This window comes from Gallus gallus, chromosome 11 (assembly GCF_016699485.2).
Source record: "Gallus gallus isolate bGalGal1 chromosome 11, bGalGal1.mat.broiler.GRCg7b, whole genome shotgun sequence".
Taxonomy (NCBI): domain Eukaryota; kingdom Metazoa; phylum Chordata; class Aves; order Galliformes; family Phasianidae; genus Gallus; species Gallus gallus.
The window spans coordinates 13,780,132-13,803,777 of record NC_052542.1 but is presented as its reverse complement, the minus strand read 5'-3'; the positions used below and the strand labels follow the sequence as shown (position 1 = coordinate 13,803,777).

General features: G+C 36.7%; 1 protein-coding gene across 3 annotated transcripts in view; it reads right to left on the bottom strand.

The window, feature by feature from the left end:
• The window catches only part of WWOX (WW domain containing oxidoreductase), a 472,878-nt gene that overhangs the window by 371,957 nt on the left and 77,275 nt on the right, over nt 1–23,646 (bottom strand). For all 3 annotated transcript variants that reach the window (NM_001030574.3, XM_046899484.1, XM_046899485.1), the window contains exon 6: nt 437–525. In NM_001030574.3, coding sequence (NP_001025745.2) covers nt 437–525 — 89 coding nt within the window. The remainder of the gene's footprint in view (nt 1–436; nt 526–23,646) is intronic.

Here is a 23,646-nt window from a genome sequence, read left to right as displayed (position 1 = left end):
TAATTTGTTATGGACTATTTCAGATACAGGTCTGCGAAACTGAGTTGTTTGGCTCAAAGGGCCATTTTTTGAAAATATTTTAAAAATAAGAAGGATACAGAAGGTTAGACAAGAAAGCAAGACAATGAGTGAGCTAACTGTTCACCCACAAACTTTCAAACCACAGCAAAGCTGACAAAATCTACCTGAGCTGTTTTTTATACAGTTAATCTTTGGCCCTTCCCAATAGCTTGAGAGTTATCGATGCCCTCCTTTAGGCTTAAGATACGGTCACACACCGAATACTGAGAGATCTGTAATTATTTTCTAGGATGAAAACAAAGAGTCTCATTTACCTAGTGTAATTGCTGATCGGTCCAGCTATGGTGAGTTCTGCCAATTTTGCTCAGCTGATAAATAACAAGAAATTATTAAATGTAATCTTCTGAGTACTTACATATTCTTGGATTTGAATGCTTCAGCAAAGTTCTGCACACTGCGAAGAGAAGCAAGGTCTAAGGTCATCGCTTCTACCTTGGCTTTATGCTGGAAGAAGAGAAAATAAAATAAATAAAAGACAAATAACAGCAAGTTTAGTTCACAGTATCATATTATAGCAAATGGATTATGAAACAAGTCTGAGTCTCTTGTTCAACATTACAACCCCAAAGCGAATACAAATCATCAACAGGAATAGACGAGCACAACATTCAGTGCCAAAAATAGCATTTTATTGTTGTGGTTCTGCTAAAGACCATATAGTGCACAGCTTTAAGTAATGCAATGAATTGACACAAGGTAGTTTTAAGGTTAATATGGTGCCTTTTTTCCTTCCCTTTAGCTGATGAAACTTCTATGTAAGTCATGAAATAAAAGGTGCAGTAAGCATTATTCTTAACGCGTGCATTTTAAATAAGCCAATGGAAATATATTCCAAAAATAAAACCAGCTAAATTCAACCCTGCACATTAACCTAAAACAATCTGTTATTCATAGTAGGAGATACATAATTGCATAAACAACCTATCAGCCTACATAGTTTTTCATTCAGTAAGTTTAACAGGGCAAAATATTTTCTAAACAAATAGCTTATGAGCTTATAGCCAACATTAAGAAGAGGACACACAATGCCACAAAATGACAGGTTAACCTGAAGGTGCTAACCTTAAGCATCAGCCAAACAACAATTAATATTTTCAATTTCAAGATCCTTGTCTTCATTTCTTTTGAAATCTCAGAACAAAATCAACCCAGAGTCTATTTCCACTGCAACCAGTGAAGGGAGAAGCCAGCCCAAGACTATGGCTCTCGGAAGCCACCATTTGGAAAGAGCTTCCACTTGGCTGCAGTGTGTGCCTTGTGTCCATGCACAACACCCAGCCATTCTCTTCAGTTCTTTCACAAATGCTCTACCCTAAAACATCCCCTACGGAATACCAAACACCATGACATACAGGTTGCATAGATCCCCTAATGAATAACGTACACACGAATTTGTTCTTGCCCTCATTTTTAGAATCGGTAAACTCTTTAGCACCTAAAGGAAGCTGGTGAGGGCCCTGTTCTCCTCCCCAGTCTTCAGTCCAATTTGCTTATCTCACTCAGCAGAATAAATATTAGAGGGACAGTTCATGCAATTCCAATGCTACCTATCCCTATGTATACCGTCATTGTTTAGACAGAATGTTAGCACTGCCATAATAGAGAGTGAAAAAAGGATGAGAACAGTGGTCCTATACAATCAAAGCATTTGAGTGAAGAGGCAGTAGATTCGGTACGAGCATGGCACAATGAGATCTACTCTGGCCACAAAATAATACAGTGAGCACTTCTGAAGGAATACAAAGGCAGTGGTAGGTCTACCAGCACAAAACAAAGCCTGGAAGAGCAATCTCATTGTATCCAAAGTTCAAGCAATTCACCTGATCCCTGCGTTTCATTGCATCTGGTGCTTTTCTCACTGCATCCGTTTTTGTTGTGTCTTTTTTTAATTTATTTTGCTAGCACCCATTCTGCCTGCTGCAATTACCTTGCACGTTGGGTTTAAACAGAATGCCACTCAAACTCCTTTTGTCCTACTCCTGCCAGATCTATTTGGGCAGCAAAATAAATATAGCCAAATTTTGACAGGTTCAGTTCCCATCAGGAAGGATCCATCAGTGGGAGTATGAAAATGCTAAATGCAACTTTCCTAAGAAGAGCCTTTGCACCCTCACATGACACATGTCATTAGAGCACTAGGATTCATTTTGCCCCACTGGGTAAATGTTTACTCCTGTTTGAAGGTCAGACTTGAGAAAGTCAGTGTTGCCCTGAGTTACACAATAGAGCTGCAGAAAAATCTCTTCAACTTTGCAGTCTGAAACTGTTTACTTAATAGATAAGTAGTGTACAGAGTTGGGTTTATTTTATTTCTGCTTCCCTCAGTTAAAAAATTATCCTGCTTCTTGCAAGTGGAGAAGGACAAGAATGCTATAAATACAGGGGCATAAGAGGGGTAATAAATTTATTTTTTTTAAAATGAAGCAGTTCAGTAGATTATACCACAATCTGCTAGTTACTATCTTCTTGTTAAGAAATTCAAGAAACTATATGAAAAATGACCTAAAATTATATATTTTTGAGGGTAAGGATGGTTTCATTAACTTTTTCCATTGAATAGGTAGCAGAAACAAATGGCAAAATATTTCTTTTTCCAATATTTCCTTTTTGATTTAGGAAAAAAAAAAAGATGCTAACAGACTGTAGTTCCTTTGAATATGCACAAGGTGCACGTGGAGCACAGAAGACACTCAACTGCTCTGTTTCCCTCACAGGAGGAATTTGAGCATGTGAAGTCCGCAGCACTCTCAGCAGAATGTGCCACTGAAGTTTATGACAGCATGCCAAAGGCCAGGCTGAGTGTTTTGAGTATTTTCCCAAAACAGTAACTGGGGAAAGACCTGTGGGCTTAGGCAAGTTTCTCAGCTTTTCTGCTTCAGATTCTTCCTAGCAAACTCAGATTCAAGCACTTCTCACAGAGACCATCAGTTCCTCCTAAAGGACAGAAACACTAAGCCTTTAGTTTCAACACAATTTCACTCCTGATTTTTCTACTCTGTTTCATGTTAAAATTGAAAAGAAATAATATTAAAAGGAATAAAGAAAACTATGAATAAGGTACTTGAAAGCTGCATCGCTAATACCGTCAGAATAATTCCAATCAGTGTCAGGAATGAGGATTTTGGTTGTGGGTTTGTTTGTTTGTTTTTGTTTGTTTGTTTGTTTTACTGTAGCTCAGCATTACCTTTAATGTTTTCCCTCTTTATATGCCTCGGTAGCAGATATCACAGCATTCATTAATAGAGAAAACATACAATTTTTATTTAAAAAGATAATAAAAAAGAAAAGATATTTCTAAAAGGCATGAAAACTGTAATTGTAATCTACAGTCAGAACTGATTGCTAATGGTATGCTGCAAATCCTGATCTAATGTGTCATAATTTTATTATGTTGATGTCTCTCACCATTTTACTCCACATATTTTCAGTACCGAATTATGCCTCATTTTATGTTGTGAAGTCTTAAATGGGACTTGTCACTTTCCCAAATACAAAAGACAGTCAAGCTTAAAACTGACATCATAATATTCAACACACTAAGACAGCAAACTCTAGAATTTTTAAAATTAAATTGATAAAATATATCAATCCTCCTTCTACCACTTTCATTTCAATTACATCATCTAAGGGAAAACTAAACAACAGAACAGGCGTAGAATAATTTAGGTAGCTCACTTCTAGCTCACAGGGCCGTTCCTACACAGTGCCCATCTAGAGCCTGTGCCAAACAAGCTGGCACCCTTGCTGCAGATTCCCAGGAGAAACGCCCTGACTGCACCCCAAAGCTACCCTTCACACCAGACCCACAGCAATTCTGCACAACAGCCAAAAGGAGAACACACGCACAACAGAAATGTGGTTGTACTCTTTGAGTGAAAAGGGGCTCTGGGGGGGACTCGCATTTCACGAAGCCCGAAGAACAGTTCAAGGCTAACAAGCTGTAGGCACCAGCATCGTGTCTTTGAAGAAGCAGCCGAACACAAATCATTCTCCTAACAAGTCCCCCTCCAACAACACTGTAACGTTTCAAAAAATGCAAAGTACAAATTTTATCTCATATTTGATGGTTATATGCTCGGTTCTGAAAGCATTTTATCAATATTTCCAGATAAGTTTCATTGCTCTAAATAGAGAGAACACCAGAAAACACTGTATTTAGTTTTGTATGCAAGTTGCTCCCTATTGAAGCAAAAATATTAAAAATACTTATGTGCAATTGGCTATATTTTGCACTCATGCTAGAAAAATGCTTATTGATGCAGAAATGAACAAGAAAGTGAAAACATCCAGAAAGCAAGCAATTTCACTATATGCAATGTATTCACTTTACAGCTTAAAAACTGTTTAAAAATGAACACTGCATGGTAGAGTAGCTTGGCAGTAAACATGATTGTGCATTTGTGTCTTGGTATTGAAGAAGGAGCTCTTTTTCATAGTGAATTTTTCATTCAAATGTAAGTGATGATTTACGTTAAATATAGGTAAAGCATAGCTACATTTTCCTGAAGGATTGCAAGGAAGTGAAGAGCAGTACAATAAGTTGAAGCATAAAAGCTTTCTCTGTCATAATATTTATTATAATGGCATATAAAATAGCTGAAATAAATAATAGATGACTAAAAGTAAATTCATATGATAAAGAATCTTTCAGCAGACACCATTACTTCTGACTGCTCCAGTTTCATACAGAGTTGAAGAGTCTTAATAAATATGCTGTAGCCCCCGCATCTCTTGTAAGTACAAGTCATTTGGCGAGGGCCTACTTAAAATGTAACGTAGTGGACACTAGATAATTTACTGCATAATTTTACTCTCAAAAGGTATCATGTACAAATCTGTGGCATTTAAAAGCTATAAACTCAAAGCTGAACACATAGAACAACTAAAAATATCTGACTTTGAGGGACTGAAAATACAATAAACTGGTTAAAAAAATCAGTTTGATAAAGATTATCTTAAGACTGTCTTGTCATGCAAGTAATTATTTTATGCAGTGTGAGAAATAAAAAAAAATCTTCAAGAAAAAGATTCATCTTAAAATACATAAAGTAAACAAATAACCAAAACTCAGCATCTGACAAGCAATGCCCAAATAAACCCTCATTTCCATGCTAAGGGCAAAGTAGAGGATGTTTTAGAAGCATGTCTGGCAATTTGACACACAGCTCATGACAGCCAATAGCCAGTGCCATGCAGTATTTATCGAGGAACATTACAGGGAAAAAGGCTTTCACTCAGGATTAGGACTGTAAATATTATCGTCCCTAGTGTATTCAACATTCGGTACTTCATGCAAAACTGTATTTATGTAATGCCTGCTTCATATCGCTGTGTGCTTTGAATGCTACACAACTCCTTCTCAAGGATCTGTATTGGACAAATGCATCTCTTTGCTAGAAGAGTAACCCAAAGATACATACCAGATTGCTGGCTGATCATCTTTGGACGTCCCTTATAATATGAAGAATGGATTATTATGATAATTTTCTTTTTCCTCACCCCTTCTCCAGAACATTTATGGATGGTTTGGGAGAGAAAAGTTTACCTGGTTGGCATCTTCTACAAGTTATAACAGTAAGAGTCCCCTTCAGAAAAACATGAAGCCATCAAGCTGTGATAGGACTGGACTACAAATCCATGCCTTACAGCTGAAACGGCAGCTCCCTAACATGACAGCCTAGAACAAACTTCTGAAGTGGAGATTTAATCTCAGTTTGGTTATAAAAGCAATAAGGAAGTCTGGATCCTCCTAGAGATTGAAAATAAAGGCATCAAGTGAACAATTTAAACTCCAAAGACAAGAGATATGGAAGAGTAGTACATGAGACCTGATACGAAGGAGTTCAATCTTTGAGAATGCCATACACCAACACAGCATTTGGCCCCCACACTGAAACAAAGTACAGCGATACTTTTCCTTCTTCCAAATATTTAATTTACCTATAACTTTAATTTTATGTCATACATGCAGCTATATTACAGAACGCCCTAGCTATAATTCGTAATTTGAGTTGGACATGGAAGTGCTTTCTTAGTCATGCAATAGGTCATTTTCATTCCCCAAAATTTATGAACTGTGTGTCTACATACAAAGAGAAATGCAAAATACACTCATCTACTTCTTTGTAGCCACACAATTTTCACAATTTTTTTCAGGTTTTAGAATCTATTAGCCTTCTGTAATAAATACCACTACTATGAGCAATGTTTTGTTATTTCACAATCTATACATTAGCTAACACTTAGATCAGCATCTCTGCAAATCTGGCCTTTTATATATACTAGTGACAGTTATGAAAGTAAAAAGGAAAAGTGCTAATCTCAAAAAGAAATTCAGATATCTTAACAGAAATAAACTACAACAAGCCTAAATCATGCTTATGAAGTGTAACTAAAGTCAGTCTCCAAGGGCCATTTCAAAAATTACTTATTCCTTAACCATACAGAAAAAAAAGAAAACCACAGAGAAATTACTACAGTATAATTTCAGAACACTTCAATTTGCAGGCTCCAAATGTCCCTGATTTTTCTTGGACATGCGTGATTCCATTGCACACAGTACGCATCTACTTCAATAACAAGAAAGTACATGCATTAAAAAAAAATCTACCATAGGTTTTGGCAGTAGGAATTTGTCTAGCTCTTAATGTACACAAACTGTTGGTATTTCCTTGGAAGCCTACTTTTAGCTGGATTTTTTTTTTCTTTCCCTGGATATAGATCATTTCTTTCCATCTCCAAACTCCATTCCTGTAAAGCTCATTTAAATTCATCTTGGGGAATCTCAAGTAATCTTGGCAATATATTACATGTGTATGGTTTACTGTTCTAATAAACATATATTCTTGTTTACAGAATAATAGAGGGAGCCTGGGAACGTGTAACAGGATCTGGACTGCGGAGAACCTCCTATTCAAATGCTTTCAATTCTTTTCATTCTGAAAGATTTGAAGTGATAGCAGAACACGCTGTCAAAAACAGCAACAAGGCAAACAGCATTGGGATAATTTAGAAGCCACAGACTCTTCACTTGTAAAAAAAAAAGTGCTCAGTTTGAGGTGGTTGTTGTTGTTAATCATCCACAGCATTAAAGACGTGCTATCTTATACGTACAGCTGCACGTACAGGGATGTATAAAACTTACAACAGGATTTCTCGTTTCGATTTTGCACACACAGAAAACATCAGCGTCCTTACTACAGATGCCAAGCAAGTCGAGGAAAGCATGATGGTCAAAAGGGCAACAATGTTTAAGTAAATACGAAATGAACCCTTTCCCCCTGTTCTCTCATGATCCATAATCATAAGCTATGTTGTTGCCGGAAAGTGCAGACATGCACTGCGCAGTGCATTAATCCTTCAAACACTAACAGATGCCGGCAGGGATTTAGGCTGGAATGTATTTACAAAGTGACAAATTATGTTCCGTATTATACAGAGAGAGAAAGAGCACCCACAAATAGGCTGATAAATGTCAGCTGCAGTCACGACAAACGGTTTATTTTTATTATACTGTAACCACAAATGTTTTTTTGCAGGGAGGCCCAAAGATTTATTTGTTGCAGGAAAAAACAAGATTATATATGACACAAAGTAATAACTGTGAGATCGCTGATGTTCTGGGCAGCTTGCCCTCCTGGAAGCTATGTTCAGATTGAAAAATGTTGCTTAAAAACGGTATGTTACATGACACAAAGTAAATAGTTCATACATCTGTATCGCAACAACAATAACAATTAAAGACAGTCTTACGCTGTGGCTTACATAAGCTAGGAGGAAAGTTTAGTAGTTCTTTTAGTGGAACGCTGGCAACGAAGTAACGGCTTTAAAATAAATCTGATGAAATTGTTTCAGATTGAGAGCAAAGTGCGGTACTCGCGAGATGGAAGCAACATATCTTAAACGTGGGCACAGGGCTCTCTCTAGGAACAGTCAGCGCGGCACAATTAATTGGCAGGATAGTGACGTCTGCAGGCTTACAAACGCACTGCAGCTGTTAGGAAGTACCTCAAATCCTGCCCATAGACTTAGGGTACAGTTTACACACACACACACTTAATACCAGAAAAATACAAATACAGATATTCTTAAAAGTCATTACTTCTTTAATAACAATTCCAAGATGCTTCAACGTCAGCAGAAATACTTAGGCAAATGAGGAAATGGAAAAAAAAATAAAGACTTTTAATCTGCAGTTCATGGCATATAATCTCCTAGCTTTGAATAAGATAATATAGGCATCTTACAGGACTCTATTCACAAAGAAATAAATGCAGATACAAATTCCTCCTTCTGCTCCCACAACTGTTCACATCTCCTGGCTACGAGACAGACACAAAATGAAACCATCTCAGGTCACATTGCCATGTACATAATTTTAGAAAGTGAAATAAAAGGACTGAATCACATTAGTAAAGATTTCTTGTGCAAATAAGGGTTGGCAGGATCAGCTTCTCAATACAAACTCAATATTCACAATATAGACTTTGATGAAATATATGAAGCGTTTCTGTATGCACAAGAAAATATCAAGCATATTTGAACAGTACTGGAATACGGAAACCCAGCATTATGCCACTTGATTTCTGATGACACACAAAGGAAGTTGCTGGGGTTTTTTTTGTTTTTTTTTTTTTTTTTTTATATATATACTTTCTTTCTAAACAAATAAATAATATATGACAGAAAACATTAACAAATGGACTGGAATTAAATTTCATTGAAAATGCGGCCCATCTCAGGGACTGTTATTCTACTTGTGATCAACAATGTAAAGCCTTCATTAAAAACCCAATGTAATCCCAATGATGCCTAAAAATGAGAGCTCAAAGTCCAGGCCGTGTATTTTACAGATGCATAAAGCCGACTGCATTCAGCACAGACAGAAGAGGTCATGAGCCCAGGTCACATAGTTCTACTAAGAAAGTCAAAAAGAGTTTTGGCATAAGTGTGAATGAAACCTAAAATAGTGCCTCATTTTTAAGTGCTATTTAAATAAAGTTTTGATCTGTAGATAACAAAAGGACACATGCAGCAGTATGGTGGGAGAGTCTATGCTCACCTACCATTACACTTACTTTTCTTATATAGTTTCCTACATACAAATTGCCAGTGAATCATGTAGTCACAGGGATGAAGACCGTACCTTAGAATTACACTGTTACATGATTTGTACATCCAAAACAAGGAAGTGCTGCCACTGCAGCAAGTAAAGCCGCAGGAAAAGCAAAGTAAAACACTAATATTAACCAAAAATATCTACCTGAAGAATAAGCACACAACACTGATACGAATGTTTCATAGCTCAGAGGGAGGGAGAAGCAAGTTAAAAAGATAATACCTCTTACGCCTCTTCCCTTTAAGAAAAGAAGCAAAACTAAAACACAAAGAACTGAAGATAAGCAGCACGATAAGTCTGTGAGCAGTACTCTCCCTGCTGGACATAAAGACTTTTAGACCCTTTCTACAGTTTTGCTGCCATAAGGGTTAATAGCAGCCCTTACTGTAGTCACTCAGTTACTGAATTAATTCCAATTTCGCAGATATTGTCAGATATCACTAAATAATTGCTATATATTCTACCTCACTTTTTTTTGCTTTTTCAGCTAATAGCTTAGGATCTTCTTGAACTGCAAGGTAAATACTGGCTGTACCTACCTGAACACCTGAAAAAATAGCAGCTACTGTATATCTTACCCATATGCCACATGCAAAAATGTAAAACATATTAAAAAAAAAAAATCAAAAAGAAAATTTCCAAGCAGATGTTTATAAACAGAAGGTAACGGATAAAAACCCAAACACAACGCTGCATTATGTTACATGATTCACTGATGAACCCATTGGAACTACAGCAAAAAGCCCTTCTGGAAAACTTCCAGAAATTAAAAGGTGCAAACAAGCTGCCTAATACCCTTGCGTAGACTGAATTCTTATGAAGAAAATAAAGTTTATTGTCTGGAAACAGAGAAAGCATGAGGAAAGCACTAAAGCAATGGAGGTGAACAATTAGACAGATGTTCACTTAAGGAAATAAAGAGAACAGAAGAAGCCATCACTGAGGAATTTTACGAGAGTACTGACAACTCTGCACCTCATCAAGGGCACTGGTAAAGTTAAAGCCACTGAAGACGTTTCTGCTCAACTCCAGGATAACTGCTGACCTTGCAGAAGTCAGCATTTAGCAAATGTGGCTTAGGAAAATAGCATTATACTTTTCATTTTACTATTTTCCCAAACACCATCCATACACTGTACTGTGTACTTCAAGGAAATTAACTGCACTTCCTTATATAATAATATAATACTTTCATGATTTGTCCTAACTATGTCTGCGCATCAGGAAAATCTATATTCAAAAAGATTTTGTCATTTAAGTAAAATTAAATACTGCCAGTTACATCTCATCCTCATAAAAGCATATATATGAACGGCTGGAATGGTTTTTGGTTAATACATTTAAATGTTACTACTGTCAAGAGTTCGCATAGTACGCAATTTGTTGAACTGAACAAACATAGTGCTGTGACATTTCACTACCAAAAGATTAAGGGAGAAAAAAAACCCAATATCTTGTTGATAATCTGTCCAGATAAAACAGAGAGAGAGACATAGATGCAGGCAAATCCAAGGAAAAGGGATTAAACAATAATAAGAGAGAGGATTTGTTTGGCAAGGACAGGAGTATTTTCTGTGCTGGTGTAGGCTGAGGTATTAATATCGTTTGTTTCAAAAAACCATATTTCTATTGTTTAAAATCTAATGCCAAGTCCCTGATTTATGGTAACACTTCCCCTGTGGCTTTTCAGAGAAAAAAAAATCCTCCAAATATCAAAATCGTTCCTGATTTCTCCATTCCTTTTATCAACTCACCTACTTTTAAAAATTACTCTCGAAGTACTATGGAAATGCAGCACGTTATCATTAGCACGACTCTCATCATTTTCCTGTTTACTGTGGACTACTTCCTATTACACACAATAGAACTATTATCGAGTCCTATTACAACAAAACATTACATTGTTTCTGAACTGCAAATATAAATATGACACATCACCTTAACCACACAGTACAGGATACACAGATATTAGCTGTGAACTATCCAGTTATCCAATTGCCAAAGGCTTCCCACCAGCTTTAAAGCCTGGACAAGTCTAACTTGCTCTTTAGTATTGTTAACATAACCCATTTTGGCATCAGGTAGTAGAGATGGAGATGAAGTGGAGAGGAAGTATCAATTAAAGGCTATGTAGTAATCTATAATCTATTACACACACAAGAAAAAAAATCCTATGAAGCAGATTATTAGGAAATATTTGTTTGTTTTTTAAACAGCCTCAGACTGTCCTTCTTAAGCATCAGCCAGCAGTTCTGCTTACAGAAAGGAATAGCTCTATGTTTCTCCAAACGTTTCTGTGGAATTTGCAGTACAATTAGCAGTTTGCCCAGGTCTGCAGGGGTCACCCTACATATTCCCTACACACTCATGTTACGAAGTTCTCAGTAACTCCAGAGAAATGAACGAGAAAATTTCATCATTCACATTTTAAATAATATAAAAGATGTGGAAAGTGATTGATTTAACTGTAGAATTGAAATTAGTTATGGGATGGAATTTTTTTTATGTACTGTAAGGTCAAGTAATAGTAAATAATGAATGAATTATGAAACATTTTCTATAAGACAACACAAATTATATTGAATGAGATCTAAAAGTGTAGTTACACCAAAAATCCATATAATATACCACAAAATGAAGAAAATGCACGATGCTGAGAAAGAAAAGGGGTTTTTGCTATTATATTGGAATAAATGTTACTATGATAGAATATAAATAATGTATTTACATACATACACATAATTTCCAAAGGTTTTAAATGTCATAAGACTACAAGAAAACAAGAGAATTTTCAATTTTTTTTTCTATTGCTTTTTGTAGTAAGATTGACTGCTGGAGAGATGAGGAAATGTGGATCTCATGCAGCTGAGAGCAGAATGACCAAGTGGTCGTGGTCTACACACAAAATCACAGGGATCTTCTTCTGGTCTTACTGCTGGTTTGGTTTCAGCTACAGTCCAAGGACTGCTCGCCCATACTGCTTCTTTACCAGTCTGAATTTTGTGGTTTTTTTGATGCTGAGGTTGTATCTTAGATTTCAGTACAGTGCACAATTCAATATTGTAATTATCTTGCTTACTTAGACCTTTATGGGCAACTGACATACAATCAGTAACATAAATTCAAGTCAAGACATCTAACAGGAAAATCCTAAAGTCACCCAAGATATTTTCTTACTTGATATACATGGTTAGTTCAGTTTAGAGCTTACTGGATTAGTAGATGGGAAACTTATTTAACTGCATAAAATTCATGTTCTGACTTGCAAGGAAATGATATAATGGATTATCTATATTTTTAAAAGTCCCATTTTTGCTTAGAGAGGAAAGAATTCCAGCTTTCAGATTAAATTTTAGCAAAATATTACACGTAGAAAAAGACAAAGAAGAAAGAGAAAAATAAGCAGCTTTTGAGGAATGGATTTCTCACTTACTGTGACTGCTCTTCAGTCATTTGAAAGTGTCCCAGGGGATAATAAATGAGAAAAGAATAAACACAGCAAAGATCCTTGACAAATTGTTGCATCAAATGCAGACAATCTATCAAAACAATTTCATAAATAGTCCAGACTAAAATACTTAAAATAAATGTGAGCAGGAAGTTGGGTCTCCAGCAGCAACTGTTTCACCACTTGCTTTGGGTCACAGCAGCAGTCAGAACTATGCAGGTTCTCACACGAAACTCACAGTTCCTATGCCAAGTAGTTTACAGAATCCTGTTGTCCCTGTACTATTTTCAGGTAGAAGTGCCACAGCCACAATGTACTTCCAAAAAGTGTTTGGAACTCACAGAGATACACAATGGCTGTGAACTTCTGAGTGACGTTATCATACACTACAGCTTGAAAAGCCCATTACTACTGCCAGTTTCAACTACACGATTGACAAAGTTAAGTGAAAATAACCCTTTTCTCCCTTCCCATAGAATCATTCAGCACAAGTTCTGGGAATTTTTTCCTTTTACTTTATTCTGCCTTTTCTGATCTAGAGAACAAATTTGGCCAGTTCAAGAACACAGCAAAACTCACAAGGAACAACACAGCACTTCCAGGCATGACTCACTAATTCTCTTAGGCCCTTCTGAAAGGGATATGCCAACATAAGGCAGAGGAGGTTTATATTTATAAGACTTTGATTAAGTAGGCAATTTTAAGGCAGACACAAGTTAAAGGAAAATGAAAAAGTTCCAGAAGTATTGAATTTTGTTTAAAAAACATCATTCCTCTAATCAACTACATCCATGGATTATTTAATAAGGGAAATTATCCAGCAACGAAAAAAAAAGTAAGTAGATGAAGCAACAAGCATATGTACTCCAACCCTCTAGATGGCTTTAGCACTTGCGAGCATTTGGTTTCAATTGAGTTTAAAAACACCTCATATACTGTGGCACTGGACCTCTAAAAAAAAAAAATCAACATAAGCAGATGAGATAAAAACCTGAGCTATTTCTCAAAACTGTGTACAGAGTTGCAGGAGAATTTTCTGATGGTTTTAACTTTCTTGCTTAGTTCCTAAGGACCTGGATGGTCCTACACCTAAAGCTGAAGTTCCACCCATTGTCCGCCAGCACTTTAAAAGAGCACAGTACTACCACAGATCCAGTTCTTAACTTCCCTAGCTCAACCCAGCACATTAGCAATCGTAAGCAAGTAACTATTTGCATTTGTAAAGATAAACAGATGGGCATATCTGACCCCCGTAAACTTTTGAACAGCTTATTAGTGTACTCAGCTCCCATTAGAATTGACATGAACTAAAGTACACCGAAAATTTCATCTTTCCTTTTAACGAAGTTGAATTGCTTGCTTTAAATAGCAGATAATTCTAAGATTTAAAATCCAACCAGAAGCATCATTATGTCACGAGCAGCAGAAGGATGACAGTGGAAGTAAAGGGCTGATTTTTTAGCAGACCACTTTTCTGCCTCACATCGCTGGTTGCTCCCATGTCGTTTCGAAGCAGCTACAAGCTGCAGTCCCCCGCATTGACCAGACCACATGAAACTGCTCAAACTCTGGCTCCAAAGCTAGAAATGTTAATTCATCATCCTGTCAAAATAACGACATTCATTCATAAATACCATCCAATCTCTTCCGCACCTGGCTGAGTCTTCTGTTCAGCCCAGTGAAACACACTAATTACCTAATTTCTCTGCCTGTTTTTTGGACAGTGTACCTCACTGCGTTTGAAATGTGTAATCATATAGAACTAAAACTGGACAAACATCCTTACACTTGACAGAACAGGCAGGCCAGAGAACCAGGAACGTCAGTTGCCATACTCAGATGCCAAGCCCACCTCTTTGAACACCTTGTATGAAACTCTCACAGTCTTTCCACTATCTTGCCCATGCAAAATTCATGGAAGTGCTTCAGGCTGTCAATTTAAGATGCTTTCATTGAGAGCATTTAGCTTGTACCCATGGCCTTCACCAAAGGTACAGCTTTAAAGTACAACAGGTACTTGTACACTATCATTTGGGCAAGTGAGGGCCCTATGTAGCCTTCTACAGCTGTAGATTTTTATGCTTCTTGCATAAAATCTAGAATGTCACATCCCTGATCCTAAGCAAAGCAACCTTCAGTCTCTCCTGAAGATCAGTGAAACAGATGCTTTAAGTAAAGGAATAGGGAGAACATTCCCTCAAACACAATTACCTTCTGCTCAGAACACTCACTCTTGTAAAACAGAGGACACTACCTCTAAGTCTTCTAAGTTTCAAAAAAGAGAGTAATGCAGATCTCTGAACCATTACGACTGAAAACAAATACATTATCTCCCGGCAAAATTTCACAAGGTTCTGCACCCAGTAAGCAATATCCAAGAGCTATCACCAAGTAAGGCTCAGCTGAACAGAGACAGCCATGCATAGCCTTCAAAGGTTTATGTATTCAGCAATACCAAGACTTAGGCAATTACAAAGATGGACAAAATCAAGCATGAAAGTTACCAGAGAAATTTCTTTGCAAAAAAAAATTGTGCTTAGAAATTCTAGGTTCTTCCAGAGTTTAAGTGGATGTTGTTGAGGGTCTACTTTTTGAAATGACCAGCTGCACCCAAGCCATCCTTAAGTAGTAATTGTGAATGGAATCCTAAATTTTAAAGCGTTAAAGTCCATAGCTACAGTCAGGTCCTCACTGTGTTCTGCACTGTACAGACAGACAGCACTTCCCCAGAATGAACTAAGAAAGCACCCCACCTAAGGATGAGGACAAAAACTGATGTACAGAACAACTTCTCAAGGTTACATGGCAGATCAGAGGAAGAATCTAAAAGAGCCATCCAAGTCTCAAAATAATGTTAAAATCCTCACAGCATCGGCTTTCACAAATGTCCCTCTTAATAAGGTGCAGAAAGAGAGAAAATTTAGAGCTGACCTTTAGAAAATATTCCTGTTATGTTTTTCAGCCACCGCGGTGATAAGGAGGACATGTTTTTCTGAATGAGTACCCTGTACCTTTAATGGTTCATTTGTAGTTCAGAATAAAATCTGAACTATTTGTTGTTCATTGTTGTTATATTCTGTTCCAAGGTTCATAATTTGAAAATTGACTTTGGGGACTTTTTGCTTGGTCTATTAAAATGATTCATGTTGCATTCAACATAAATTGTGCATACACAGAGGAGGTTTAGCACACGTATTCACAGTATAATAACTAAAGTGAATTTTGTACAAGCTGCAGTTTGTGGCACGGATGCAGTATCATTTGTCTTAATTTTTCTCCAGCATTACATTAGGCTAGTGCATTTACATTTCCAGGTATGCCTAAACACTTTAAAACTTTCTTTTTACAGCATGAGTAAAGAGCGAATCAAATCTACATGTTTATATATGATGAAACAAAGTAATGCCTTTTTACTGTCTAAAGTACACATGGATTTACTTTCCATTTACCTTCCTGCTCAAAGGCAGCTGCAAAGTGCATGAAATATGCACCACCTATGAATCATGGAGCGCTCCTATTAAAAAGATGATAATGTTCTGTTTTACCTTTCAAAAACATATGGTAACACTCACCGAGTCTAAGTGGTTTTGTCACTGAGAACTACCAGTGTAATATACAGCAAAGTATGACACTGTTTAACGTTTCATAAAACTTCAGGAAAATTTGGGAAAATTAACTATATAAGAGCTGAGACGTGATTTCAGGCACCGTGTTCAGAAATACTTATTTTGCAGAATTTAAGAGGATTTGCCAGAGGAGCGCGAATCAAAGTCAATACATGGCGAAAAATAACAGCCAAGACTGTAATCCAATTGTCACTCCATCTTCAGTGAGTCTCAGGAAAACCTTCCCCTGATGTATGGCTTTATTTAAAACAATTACCTTCATTCTTCGGCCTTACTTCTGCAGAGCAATTTTCTGCTCACAGACTTTTATTGTAGAAGTGCCGATACCGGAGGCTGAAAAGCATTCAGAAATTCATATGTACAGACAATATGGGGGCAGATGGTCTGAACAAATATGTTTGTCGCTCCGAAAGTAATGCCTCCTATTTATTTCCACAGAAACTAAAACAAAGAGCACAGTAACACTATTAGGTAAAGCAAATTCTCAGATACAAAACAGTATTTTTCAAGGTAGTCACCACCATTACCCACGGTGAGCCAGCATCTCCCATGCAGACCTCATTGCAATAAGAGTCAAACTTGCAGCAGCTAACTGCTACTTTTAATTATTTTTTCCTAAGTAAACAAAACCCACAAAACTACCAAATCCTTCATCAGTATTACAAAACAGAACAAACACTGAACAGAAAATTGCGTAAGTAAATTAAGGGTGCACTGTTGGGTGCTATTAACCAAGACTAAGGATAAGCAGCTCTTACTGCAAGCTGGAAAAGAACTACTTATGTATTAAGGATTTGCTTTTTTCGTTTACACACATTTTACCTGTGTGCTTATATTTCTGACTCGCTGAAGATTAGGATAACAACAGGTTTTATAAAGACACAAAAACGAGAAGCACAGAAATGCATAGTCTTGAATTGAAGATGGCACAGAAAACAGAATTCAAATATTTTTCTTTTCTTTTTTTAATATATAATAATTCTCAAATTGCAGCACTTCAGCTGCCTTTAATAGCTCTGCTTTCATAATGAGCATCAGTTTCCCAGCACATTTTGAGATTACATAAATGTTTATTAATACCTTGGAAATAGAGTTTTATTGAGCTTATTAATTAAAATTCAGGAAATTCAGGTAAAAAAAAAAATGTAGCGCCGAAATTTAAGAAGCAGTTTAATGTAGAAGCAGTTAATTCCAAAATGCATTCAGAATCACAGAGATGCAGGTACTCTGTGTGTTAAGTCATACAGAGTAAAAAAAAAAAAAAAATCTATATTTTAATCTTTTTGGGTGGAAACAAATTATCTTATTTACTACATGAATGGTTTCCTCAATTTGACGCCAATCTTTGGAGGCAACTTCAACCTGTCTGAATTAAACAGTCTGCAGAAGAAAAGACTAGATTATTTATATTATAGGATACTGTTAAAAACTAAAATTGAAAGCTTACTTTACCATATATTGAAAATAAGAACATGCACATCACTCCATCTTACAAAAAAACTAATTTTACTTTTTATGTTCTCTGAGAGAAGTTTGATGAGACATGTTCATATACAAATGCATACGTAGAAATTCTCCTCCAAAAGGACAGCATCCAAAAGAACAGGAGAAATTCACAAAATCTTATCTCTGTGTACTGCAATTATAAACACTGCAATCGCGAGATCCTTTGGTACTTAGCCTTTTTATCTGCAATATCTGCACTGTATATATACAATACAGATAGACTCCACATTTCATCCTGCGCATCATAAACAATGTTGTAACTGGGTCTGGGCTTATGTTTGGAGAAGAGTCACATTTCTTCTTAACACACACAGCTTGAGGCACACTGGGAAATAATCAGAAGCAAAAGAAGTTGAAAATAATCCACTAAAAACATGATAGGGCCAGATGAAGTGTCCTGGGCAGATGAGCCATTCCTGAGAGCTGAATTCCAGACATGTGGGCAAAGCAGAAGCGTTAATTGAAGCCAAACTTGCATTGTCCATCTCACAGACATGTAAATGTTACTAAGCCAAGACACAAATGCTATATTATATTATTACACTCATCATAGAGAAGACAGTAATGCTTCCTCCTAGATCAAAGACTGCCATATGCTTACTGTAGTGCACCTACTGGGGCATAGGAAACAGGCCATCTTCATTGTTAGCATAATTCAAAGGGCAGCGATGAATGCAGGTGAATATTTCAGGACACACGCTACAATAACACTACCCAAATATTATTTTATTCTGCTGATTTGAAGAGCTGGTCTAGTAAACTCGTCGCTCAGAAGCCTGTATAGCACTGAAGCAAAAAGGTATTACATCAGCAGTAGCATAAAATCATTCTGTATCCTTTTAATCCATAGTATTTTTTTTAATTGTCAAAACATGTTAAAGAGATTATTCTGAGTATCTGTACAATGACTGTTACAAAGATATAGGAGAGAATAAGAAAACTTACAGCATAACTTCACCAAAGCCAATAGTAAAAGTTGCAAGAGTATCTTGGGCATAAACTGAGATAATACAGACATAGCTCACTTTTGGATATCAAACTGTTGCTGTCACACATCCAAGCAAGAGAATGTCATATTAAATTAAAATCTACTGCTCCTCTACTGTCATGTTACTTTGCATTAAAATACTGACTTCACATCCAAATTGAAACCCAGCAGAGAGAAGTTGATCAGCACACACATAAGTAAAGCTGAGCAAAAGGCTGACAAATGCTACTGGCATTTAAGTTCTGCAGAAAAATTATTTTCAGTGTTTACAAAGAGGTGAATTACTACTAGAGAATAAATTAAACATGGATGCAACACTGCATACATAGCATAGGCTACAGGTAGACTTAAGTTCATGGAGCTACAGCCACTCAGTTTAGTTACTACCATTATGAAACAGCTCATCACTCTGAAGGAAAACTACACAAGGGAAATAATGCCTAAAGTATGTATAAAATGCTGTATGTGTCAAGCAGAAACTCTATTAATACACTGTGGAAGAAGCCCCTTCACTGCAACTTCATATTCTTAGGTCACTCTTTCCTTTGACTCATATGTAATGCACCTCAAAAAGACAGAAGCTGCATTGCATGCAAGACATACGGCCATCCATTTCCTTCTTCTTCTTCAAAACAATACACATGGAAGCATCAAGGATTTCTTCCAAAATAAATTCCTTTTCAGAACCATCCATGAGTGCTTGTACTAAAAGATCAAATCTGAACCATTCAGAAACCTTCAGTTCCAAGTGGATGAACATTCTTTGATACACAAAAGGCTAATAGAAGCAGTCACTTCGGCTAGAGTCCCATGAAAAACACTGGGTGACAAAAGCCCCTTACAGCAATCTGCAAGAAGGAGAAATAAATTAATCAAACTGCCAAACGAAGAAGGCTGGGTTTGACCTCCTTCTGATCTCATTACTTCTCTATTACCCTTTTGAAAAACATCCTCTTACAAAGATCACTAATTGAAGATTATGTGGAGGGGAATCGCACCTCTCCATCACTGTGGTAACTTTGACTCATTTGTCATTCTAATAATTCACTTCTTTTCTTTCCTGAACAGACAGAGACACTAATAGACTATCATCAGTTAAAAAGGCAATTTTTCCATTTAATTGCACTCATTAAATACTGCGCTAGAACAATTGGAAAAGCAATACTCTCAATATTTAATCATACTATAGCAATAATGAAACATTACTTCAAAATAAACTAGCAACATATAGGATGACAAAATGCATGTTTTAATTTCAAGTGCATCAATGCATTTTCCGGTAATGATATTTGAGCCTTTTCTCTTAACCCTTTTTTTTTAGCAATTATATATATGAAAGGAGATTAGCAGCACCACAGCTATGCAGTACAGAGAAACCAGTGGGTAAACTCCTTCGTAATTAACCTCATCTCTTTTTCCACTGAACCAAAACAATACAGAAGATTTCACAAACCCATCACAGAGTCAATGTATTTGTGGAAAACACTGAACAAGACTGGATTTACACACTATTTTACTGGAACACTTAGGAACACAATTTTAAAGAAAAGCTTTGATCGTACTGGTAGAGTCACTGCTGTGGGCACTGTAATAGGTGCCTATTTGCTTTGGTCTATTAGCATATTTTGTATCTTCTACAGAAACCTTATATCTGTCTTCTGCGTAGCTGCATTCCCATTATAGAAAGTTCACTGCAGTTTAACTACACTGTCACAGTAGGAGCTATAAGAAAACCTTTGTATTGAGGAGATGTGTAGAAAACTTAGAACTGCCTTTTTCAAATCCATATGTCACAATACACAACCGCTGTCAAGAAACATTTCCATTTTTACTACAATTCTATCTATCAGCATGAATAGACAAAACTCAGTCAAGCAGTCAAGCTACCTTCACTGGGACTATTCCTGTCAATAGGTACCACTTTATCTGTCATTTTCTATCTAGCTTCCCAATAGCACCAAGCTACTTAAATATTTCATTTAGGATTTGGTGAGCACAGTAATCAGGTTTGATGACTGAGCTCCAAGTAGGCTTTTGCCAGCCTAGATTACCACATTTAAAACTGAGCAGGTTAAAAGTATTAGAAGGGAAAAAAGACAAATATCAGAAAGCAGTTTGGTTTGCACTACATATTTGCAGGATACCCAGTTCTCCTAATTGTTACGTACACTGAGCAGTATCATCACTTCAGGAATACTCCAGTTCAAATCAGTAAGGTTTTTTTGGTGGATAAAACATGAGCAGCAATCAACAAAAAAAGAACAAACTGAAGTTTTGCTTTAAAAAAAAACAGTTCTGGACTATCTTTGCTAAGATACACCAAGTGTAATACCTTAATTAATTATTTATTCAACACTTGTATGTGAGTAACCTTATTGATTCCAATGAGACTAAGTGCTACACCAATATGGAAAAAAAATGACAGCAGGACAGGAAGTCAAGAGGCATCATGCAAGGCCAGGTCAGGAAGGCCAAGATGTGTAAGATAATAGCATATTCAATTTAGGAAAAATTGTAACTTAATTTTCCTCTTCTAACTACAAATCATAGCATCATAAAGTTTTCAATGGCAAATCTCTATGGGAAATATTTTACAGTTGGAGAACAGTCCCTGAATGACTACAGTACATGAGTTAAATATACAGCAATAGAAAGGATCTTATTTATATGTCTCTTTTATTACCATTATTTATGTGATATCTTCTATGCAACTATATGTATTCTAACTTATGTTTAGCCTTTATTCTTCTTGAGTAGAACTTCACAACACTTAGAATCAAACTCAACCAGTGTTAAAACTGGCAGCTGTGGTCAACACCTGGAGTTCATGGACATCATGGGAGCACACGTGGAAAGAGCCAACTTGAACAGCAGGTAAGTGAGCAGCGGGAGTAAATACATCCCACCATCATTCTCTGAAACGTCCCACCCACAAATACACAACTTCACATCATTTACAAAGCTCAAGAGTAGAAGATGAAGACATCTCCACCAGTTCTGTGATAGTACTTGAAAAAACTCACTGTTCATCCGCCACAAAATCCTTTTAGCCAGCGAGTTGACAATAATCAACACAAGAGATTCTATTACAATAACATTGGAAGTTTAAGGCACCTGTAGGACCCATACACATGCATGCCCCAAATCATCGTCCAACCCTATGGATTCGGTATAAAAAACTGTATGACTGTGACAGAAGCACAGAGCAAGGCGAGATGAAGCTAGTGGGACACAGCTCACAACATCACATCATCATATAGATATAATATACAAATGAATGATCCATAATGACTGTAAAGTTTTAAAAAGTCCCTTTTGGAGCGCAGAAAGTAAGGGATCGAGATTTTGTAGAAAATAATAAAACTGCAACAAAATATAGCATAGTTTGATATTTAAAGTGCAAGTAAATATCCTCCCATAATGCTACAAAATACCATTATGGTAATTTAGGAAGAACTGTTCACTGTCAGTTCAGTTGCGAAACTGCCTGCAAGTGTAACATTTAAACCCACCCTCTTCTCCTTTCCAAGGCATTCTGGCACAGATTCCAGCTGCAAAGGTGCAAGTCTATGAGAGGGGCACTGGAAGCAGCAAGGAACGTCTTCCTTTGTATGTGTGCCTTCCAGTTTCATCTCCATACCTGGCTGCTGCCTAATTCTCAGCATGAGAACACACTGTATGCCAAAGCTATCTCATGATTAGGAAAATGTAACTTGTTATGCTCCATTATCTAAACAGGGCTGAAAGTGGTTTTCTGACCCAACCTCCACCCTCTGTGCATTTTTACATATACTGAAAGTAAAGCCACTTTTTCAATCTGTAATCCAATATCTACAATACTCCAGGCAGTTGTCCAGCCAGTGTCAAGTCCAGTTACTAAAAAGAATGGTCAGTATTAAAACGAGGAAATGATTCTCAGTAATGCAGCACTATAAAACATTCTTCGCTTACATCTGATTTATTTACTTATTTTTACAATACAGCAATAATCTTTCAACTTGATTGAATTCAGCTGGCTTATCCATGCTCTTGTCTGGCATTGAGATACGAAAATCTCAAGAAAAAATGAATTATTACCAATAGACCTGCTGTATCAATAACCCAACTTCATTCTCAGATGTTCCTTCTTTCACGTCAGCAGATGGCAATAAAAGTGCCTGTGTCAGCAGCTCACCAGGAGCAAGTCAGGACACAGGACAGGCACTCTTTCTCAGGACACACTCATTCTCAGAACGTTCTTCGAAAGAGACAGAACAAATGGACTGTTTTCTTTACCCACCCATTCCAATCATTCCGTACGTATCCTGCTATTTGCCCTCCCTCGTTAACTACTTATTATTGACTGTCACTTTGAGACAGTTCAACTATAATATTCTTAGATTTTTTTTAATACCGAATCTCAAATCACGAATGCAGATAAATGCCTTCCTATCAGCCATTATGAGTCTTTTAGTCTTTTATTTCAATCACTCTGTTTTGCATATGCATCCCAGAGAAAATATGCATACTGGTGTATTGACACATAACATGATTTATTGTCATCTCACTAGAGACATCAAGTGCAACCTTAGGCTGATGTTTTATTGATTCAATATCTATCATGTAAAGGATATAAAATTGGTTTCCTGCTTTTAAGACTGGGAGTCCACAAACATACAAACTACCTTTCCAGCACCTCAACTGTGTACTGTGGCCATAGTGTGAGCAATGACAGGGACTAGGGTCAGTCAGCTTTAACTCAAAATCCAGAGTCAAGCACGAAGAAATGTGATAATTAACAGCATGGGCTCAGGAATTTTATCCATTCAAAGAAACCTAGTGAAGAAACAGAATAAAGTCAAGGGTACTTTGTGTTACTCTGTTACCATTGTGAATATGG